The 7,671-nt window shown below is 68.5% G+C and overlaps 1 protein-coding gene across 1 annotated transcript; it reads right to left on the reverse strand.

Annotated features, from left to right (window-relative positions):
* Positions 1-1,757: 1,757 nt before the first annotated feature.
* On the reverse strand, positions 1,758-3,823 carry FUT7 (fucosyltransferase 7). Its single transcript, XM_040225601.1, has 2 exons — positions 3,366-3,823; positions 1,758-3,290 (listed from the first exon to the last, which is right to left on the reverse strand). The coding sequence occupies exons 1-2, from the start codon at positions 3,376-3,378 to the stop codon at positions 2,275-2,277; spliced, it is 1,029 nt and encodes a 342-aa protein (XP_040081535.1). The 5' UTR covers positions 3,379-3,823; the 3' UTR covers positions 1,758-2,274.
* Between the last annotated feature and the right edge of the window lie 3,848 nt (positions 3,824-7,671).

Consider the following 7,671-nt stretch of genomic DNA (forward strand, 5'->3'; position numbering starts at 1 on the left):
GCGCGGGGCGGGGTCTCGAGCCTCCGGGACCGGCTCGGCGCTGGCTCCGCCCCGGCTGCCGCGGCTCGCACCGCCCCCCGCCCGCACCGCCCCCGCTTAAAGGGGCCGGCGGGTGCCCTTCGCACGCCGCCCGAGCCGGGTCGCCTGCCAACCGGCGTTTGGGCGGTTCCCGAAGCTCTGACCCGCCACGAGAGGCTTTCTGGTTGCCCGCCTCCCGCTAGGCGTTGAGGTGATGCGCACAAAGGCCAGACGTAAACCGAGACCCCCGACTCAGTCCCAGGGCGCTCTTCTCCCAGGGGCGCCGAGCCGAGGCGCAGCACCCCGGCCTCCTGAAATAGTCCTCCCTTAGAGGCGCTCCGAGGTCGACCCCGGCCCTGGCCCGTGGCCCCTGGGGGATGCTGGGGGCTGCTCGCCCCCCACCAGGTCCCCACCTCTGCCTGCCTGAGGATGGCAGGAATTTCATCTGAACCTGAGAGCCAGATCCCAGCGCCTGGGGCGCTCGGGGGCTGGAGGGGGACAGCCACCCGTACCTGGGGAGGGGGCGCGCAGCCTTGGATGCGGGTCCTACCTGTGCAGGGTGGGCATGTCTCTAAAGGCTCAAAAAGTTGGCTTTCCTGCCAGACTGGGGGCAACCCCACCTGCACCTTGGGGGTGGGGGTGCGTACTGACGAGAAGGGCAGCAGGTGGGCTGTCCTTCCCCTGTAAGACTTTCCTGTGCCCCTTGTGAATGAGCCACTTGGTGGCCAAGTGGCAGGGCGGCCCTGGCTGGGCTCGGTGGGGGCTGCAGCTCTCTGGGCTCCGCCACGGGGAGAAGGGACCCAGAGAACCGCCCTGTGCAGGCGAGGCAGGCCGGTGTCTGGGGAGGCTGAGGCTGCGCCCTCTGTGAGGGGCTGCTTTCTCTCCCTGTGGGTGCAGGTGACTGTGGCCTCTGCATGGGGTCTCTGGGGCCAGTGCACCCACAGGCTTGGGGCAGCGCCTGGCCGGGGCTGAGCCTGGTGGGGAGGCCCATTCCCAGGGAGGCCAGCAGAGGGCAGGCCTGCCCCTGCTGCAAGAAGAGTCCTACCTTGCGCTTCTCTGGGCTCCTCCTAACCTCAGTTTCCCAATTTGTGAATGGGAGGGGCAAACCAAGTGGTATTGAGTCTGTGCTACACAGAGAAGGCTCTAACCTGAGCGCCAGGCAGGAGGGGGTGGGGATCCATCCCCCTCTCCTGCCCCCTCCTCCCCTCCCTCCACCCACAGCCTGAGGACACTTCCTTCTCTATCAGAACGTGGGCTAGGTCAGGACAGGAAGCCACTGCCAAGGGGGAGGGCAGCAGCTTCCTGCTTCCACCTGCCTCCCACCCACCTGGGGCCCTGGCAGCGCCACCCAGAGGCTCAGCGCCAGCCCCCAACCCCCTTCCCTGCACACCAGGACCCCCTGGTGCAGCAGGAACCTGGTGCTCTCCCATGCCCATGCTGCCACCAGTGACAGGGTGCCCACATCTAACCGGGCCTCGTCACACCCTGGATGCCCGAAGCCTGAGAATGAAGTCCCAGGGCGCCTTGCACACATCCCCCAGCGGCGTTTCTGAGCTGGGCCTCTGCTCCCCGCCCCTGGGCCTTTCGGGGTGGGGGCCGTCAGGGCGGGCTCTCTGCTGCAGAGCCTTTCAGTGCGGCGATGGAGGCCTGGAGGACGAGCCTGGGGGGCAGGGGGCAGGATCCGGCCAGGACAGGAGGCCCGGGTGGCGGGGGCGCAGGGGAGGCAGAGTGCACGCGTGCTCTGCTTGTCTTTATTGGTCGGTGTCCCCTCCCCAGGGCACAGCAGGCTGGGTGGCACACCGGGCTCCAGACTGCACATCTGGGACAAAGAGACCCCAGCCATGGGTCAGGGGCCCGGCTTTTGCCCCCACAGACCTCAGGGGGCATGTCTGCAGCCCCGAGGGCCCTGCCTCCAGCCTCTCTCAGCCCCCGCTCCTCTCAGATGTGATCGAGGTGGGGACGGAGGGCCTGTGTGGCCGTCCCCCTGACAGACCTCAGCACCCTGTACTCCGTCCCTCCCTCCCTGCTCTCGCCTCTGCCTCCACAGAGTGGCTCCAATGTCCAGCAGCCTCCTTCTCCAGGCAGGCTGCCCAGACGAGCCCTGCTTCCCAGCCCCCCACCCCAGCCTCCACGTCTGCCCAGCCGTTGCCTACGGGGGTCGGGTCGGATGCCGGTGGTTTGATTTCAACACCCAGCCCTCTATCCACATGTCCAGCTCCCCAGCCACCCTCCCCTTCCCCCCACTCCACGGGCAGCTCAGGCCTGGAACCAGCCCTCAAGGTCCTGGTAGACCTGGCCACGGGGCAGCTGGGGGAACCGGGCACAGATGGTACAGAAGCGCTCTCGCCAGTCACTGAACAGCCGCACGCGGAACCGGTCTCGCCAGGCAAAGTAGCGCCGATAGCAGCTCTCATTCATGCCAGTGAGGAAGGCGGCCAGCTCGCGGGCTGAGCCGAAGTCGTCCACATGCACGAAGGCGTCAGGCGGGGCGACGGCCTCGTAGGCGGCCCTTGGGGGGCCCAAGGCCACGGGCACAGCACCGGCCAGCAGCGCGTTGCGCCAGAACTTCTCGGTGATGTAGTCCCGGTGCTCGGAGTTCTCGAAGGCCAGGTAGAAGCGGTAGCTGGCTATGGCACGCAGCAGGCAGCCAGCGCACAGGGGCTGCCCAGCCGCGCGGCCGAACACGTCCACCCGCAGGTGCGGCGCCAGCTGCCGGTACAGCTGCACACGCCGCTGCCGCTTCTGAAAGTTGCTGACCACCCACGCGGCCATCCCACGCTTGGCCGGCAGCGGAGGCGCGGGCCCCTCACGGGGCTCCAGGCGGCCGTAGGGCACGAAGATGTCCGAGTCACGCCGGTAGCTCAGCACCCAGTTGAAGACCCCTCGGAGGCGGCCGAGGCCACGGGTGTGGCTGGGCGACTCCATGGAGGCCCACACCCAGGGCTGGCCCCGCGGCCGCTCAGCCAGGGGCAGGCGAGCCCGCTGGGCCTGCAGCTCTCGGTGGTGGAAGACCACGGCGTCGGCGCTGGCCAGCAGGCTGCGGTTGGCGGTCAGGCGGCAGCGGGCCACCCCGTACCTGGCGCAGGTGTCCCCGGGCAGCTCTGGGGGATGGCTGGCAAATGGCCAGTGCCAGACGAGGATGGTGATCGTGGGCTGTGGAGCCGGGGCTCCCCCGGGGGCCGCCCCGAGCCGCCACCAGAGCCAGACAGTAGAGAGAAGGGCCGCCACAGACAGGCCCCCCAGAGCCCGGAGGCTTGGAGTGGGGCTGAGCCCTGCAGGGGACACGGGAAGAGTCACCACGGGCCCCGGGCTCCCAGCCCAGGCCTCCCCCAAGGCCAGAGACTCACCAGCATTCTGCATTCACGGCTCCTCAAATCACAGCCGCCACTCCGCAGGAACGCCCTGAAACCACAGCTGCTCCCCCGCGCTGGGCGCCTCCTGAAAACACTCTCCTTTCGTCTGCTCCGGAGGAAGGCCACCAGAGTATCTTCCCGCTCCCGTCCCGCCCCCAGTGACCTTTGACACCACCAGCATCCAAACACCGCCTCCCCGAGAGGCCCCTGCCTGCTGGGGGGGTGGGTGGCGGCTCCCGGAAGGGCACCCAGCCAGGGTCCAGGACCGTGTCCCCAACCCCTGCCGGCCTGTGGAAAGGCCTAGAGATGACCCGCCAGCTGGCCCAGGAGGAGAGGGCCTGCCTGGCCTCAGAGACAGGGAGGCCATCACGAGTAGAGGTGGCCCCCACCCGGAAAGGGCGACCCTGACATCGAGGACTCAGTGGCCGCCCACTGCCCTGCCAGGGGTGCCAGGGAGAGCAGGCGTGCTTCCCCGGGGCCGCCGAGCACCTCCCCCGCGCTGTGTCATCACCCACTTCCCCCGCTCCCCCCTCTCGGCTCCGCGGTGGGTGGCGGTGGGCCCCTAGACCCTCTGGCTGCAGACACGCTGTGCTCAGCTCCACCCGGGAGGCTGAGGTTCCTCCTGCGCGTTGCTTCTAGCCAGGGCTCTCCAAGCCGCCCAGCCCTGCTGCCTCGAGGACACCTTTGTCCCGGAACCTGGATTCCCTGGGAGGGGCTCCGTCACAGGGTCCACACAGGGCCCCACCGCACGCCCTCAGTGGACAGCACCAGGCTGGGCCTGGCTCCGGTGGGCTGTGGGGCTGCCACGCCTTCCTTCCCCACCAAGGGCATCGGTCTGCAGGAGCCCCAGCCTGGGTGGCTTTGGGTCTGGCCAGGCCGGGAAGAGACGCGGGAACGTGGGCTGGGACACTGCCCTTGGGGGCTCCGGGTTTCTTCCTCCAGGCCCCACAGCCCAGGGCACGGGAGTACGGAGGGGGTTTTCCAGGCTGGAAAGGGAAGGAGTCGCTGTGTCCCTGGCGTGGGCACCTGTTCCAGGAAAAGGAAGGCCGGCGTCCGGAGGAGCTCTCCTCACCCCGCCGCCCGCCGGTCCTGGGGCCCAGGCGTGGAGGCCCAGTTCCTTCCCCTTTTGCCCCGGCTCCAGCCCGCTCTGCTCTCGGTCACCAGCTTCCTTCGCCCCAGCCGGATGTGGCCAGCTAGGCCCAGCCCTGGCGTTAGCGTCCTGAGGGCCTCAAGTTGGCCCGGTTCTTGGAGGCTGCAGGTTGGGTGTCGTGGAAGGAACTCCAGCCTGGACCCTTCACCAGGCCTGCCGCCCGTGATGTCCTGGGGGCCACCCGTCCCCCTGTCCACTCTTGAGCTCCCGGGACTACTGGCTTGTCCCCGCTCTCGTCTCCCGGTGAGGACCAGACTGTGTCCAGGACGGGAACTGAGGAGCCGTCAGCACACCCATGGGGGAGACAGAGGCCGGTCTGGGAGAAGGGGGCACTCTGGCCCCTCTGAGGCTCCTCACCCCCAGCAAAGGCTCTGAGAGGTGGTGGCGAGGCTCTTGTGCAACACCGGGGGGTGGGGGGCATGGGGAGAGGGCCCTGGGGGCTGTCGGAAGCCATCTGGAGGCCTGCGGGTGGATGTGGCATCGGGCTGGCCGGAGCAGAGGGTGGCCAGGTGGCCAGCACCCCCGAGGACCCCACCCGCTCTGCCTGTGGCAGGCGCCCTGGGGCAGCAGGGGAGGGCAGGAAGGAGCCGACACCCCCACAGACCGCTGGTGACCTGGCTCCTGGCTGCCAGGGCCTCTGCCCTTCCTGTTTGCACTGCCAGGTGGTGGGGGCTCTGCCAGGGGCCCCGGCCACACCCGCAGCCCGCTCCCTTCCTGGGTGGACTCCCAGGAGCCGCCCTCACCCTCGCCTGGGATGCTCCCCGGGGCCCCTTGCACGCCTACCCACTCGGGGGGCAGCTGGGGCCCCACTTGTGAGAACCTGCTTACTGGGAAATGGGGCTCAGGATTTGGCCCAGAAATGGGTCAGAATGAGAGATTCTCAGAGGAAAAAAGAAAGAGTCGGGTGAGCCTGAGTCAAAGAGAAAGCGGGGCCTCCTGCCAGCTCGGTGCCAGGCCCCAGAGTCAACGGGGTGCAGGCAGGCACTCGCCGCCGGCTCAGCCGCCCATGAGCACCCTGGACCTGGAACATGCGGTCAGCCCCGCAGCCCAGCCGCAGGTGGCGCTGCTCCAGGGCCGGCCTCCCGGGGGGACCTGCCTGGAGGGCCCCTAACTGGTCTCTAGGGCCCAAGGGAAGAGGCTCCCCCTTCCAGAGGCCTTTCCAGTGAAACCAGGGCCGGCCACTAGTCAGGGATGAGGGGCCAGGGGCTGGGACCGGGCCCCTCAGCCCACTCACCAGGCTCTTGGCCCCACGGAGCCCCGTGCCCGCTCCCACCACTGGCCCCGGCGAGCTCAAGCAGAGCAGCCAAACTCCTGCAATCACTGCTCGAACCAAGCCCTCGACAGCCCGGAGGTGAGCAGGTCTGGAGCCCCTGTCCTGCACACACACCTCTGCCGCTCCAGCGGCACCCGGGGCTGAGCCGGGGCAGGCTGTGGTGCGCAGGGCCCTGGAGGGGGCCCGGCAGGCCCTGGAGCTCCCCCTGGATGGGATGTGGCCAGGACTCTGGCTGACGGGAAGGGCAGGAGGGCTGGAGGGGGCTGGTGGCCTCGGGTGGTCCGCAGTGAGGCTGAAGGCAGCTGCCCCCGGCCTGGGGCCCCTTTGGCCAGCTGCCAGCCTCTGTGCACCCGTCTTCCCCGAGGGGCTCCTAAAAGCCCTGGCCTCACGCTCTCCCTGGAGAAAAGCAGCGCAGCTCCCCTGCTGCCCTCGTCCCCTCCTGCAGGAGCCCGCGGCCGAGCTCTGCCACCAGGGGGCGCTCTGAGCCCGTAGCCCCACTCGGCTGGGCTGAGCCAGCCCTGGGGGCAGACAGACGTGCTCTGGCCCTCTGGCCCCAAGGCGCCCCTGGGGCTGCAGCTGGGTGTTTCCTCAGCCCCGCCTCGACGCTGCTGTCTGGAGGGAGTCGGTGGTCCAGCGGGGCATGTGGGTGGCCACCCTCTGCCCAGGTCAGAGCAGCACGAAGCTGCAGGGGCTGCAGGAATCCACGGTCCGGGCCCAGGGCTCCAGGGCACCCTTCAGTCCTGGGTCTGCAGGGTTCAGCCAGTGACTGGCCTTTACCCTTAAGGGAGGCCTTAACCTCTCTGCCCCCCAGTTTTCTTTGTGGCCGTTCCCCCTCATGACACGGACTAAGTAACGGGACAGGGGTCCTCCATGCCTTGCCCACATGCCACCCTGTGCTCATTCCCAGCTCCCTGTCCCCAACCCCTCCATATCCCACACCAGCGCACCAGAGGGACACCGTGGCTTCCCGCTGGGGGCCCGCCCAAGGCCATAGCCGGCCATAGCCCGAGACACACTGCTTTAGGAGAGCCACTAGGTCTAAGGAGGGCCAACCTGGCTTCCACTGCCCAGCCCCATCTGAGGGACCAGACTGCCCCAAGCAGGCCATACCCACCCCCTGCAGGGCTGCCGCCCCAGGAGCCAGAGACCCAGCAGCCTCGGGACCCCGCTCCAAGGACCCACTAAGGGGCTTCTGAACCCCACCCACCCTTCCTCCCCAGCCTGAACCCCACCCTGTCTGCACCAGGCCCTCACTGCTCCCTGGACCCCAGAAGCCCCTCCTCCCAGCCCAGTCTGCTCGTCACTTCTGAGCACAAAACTTGGACCCCACTCTGGGGCTTCAGCTGAAGGTCACCTCCCCCTCCACTGGCTTTCCTGCTTCTCGGCAGGGGGTTGGGGTCGACTGAGAGGTACCTCCTAACATTCAGGGACCCCACCACCTCTGTCGCCCCAGCTGGCCACCCTGGTCGACCCGCCTGTGTGTAGCCTCGGTTCCTCCGCCTGGCATACCCCCTACGTATGCTGCAGGGACCCGGGAGTCCACGTGGTCCCGCAATAAGCCCAGAGACAAGGTGTGCAGCCCGTCCCTGCTGGCAGAGGCAGGGCAGGAACGGAGGCCTCGGTGCCCACTGGCCAGCATCTGCACTGCCCACTCCCAGCCCTTTTCATTGTACACGGGACGGAGTGTTTGACGGAAAAGCGCTAACTCCAAGCTGGCCTGGCCACGCGCCCATACTCTCCCCTCCGCGGCCCTCTTCCCCAACAGGCAGTGACAGGGTCTTCCCAGGCTGGGGGTGCAGCAGAGGCCCGGGGACCCACTCCAGGGCCCATCCACCATGGCCCCTACCGGGGGGAGGTCAGTTTCTAACACACTCAGC

Source organism: Oryx dammah, unplaced genomic scaffold (assembly GCF_014754425.2).
Source record: "Oryx dammah isolate SB20612 unplaced genomic scaffold, SCBI_Odam_1.1 HiC_scaffold_25, whole genome shotgun sequence".
NCBI lineage: Eukaryota > Metazoa > Chordata > Mammalia > Artiodactyla > Bovidae > Oryx > Oryx dammah.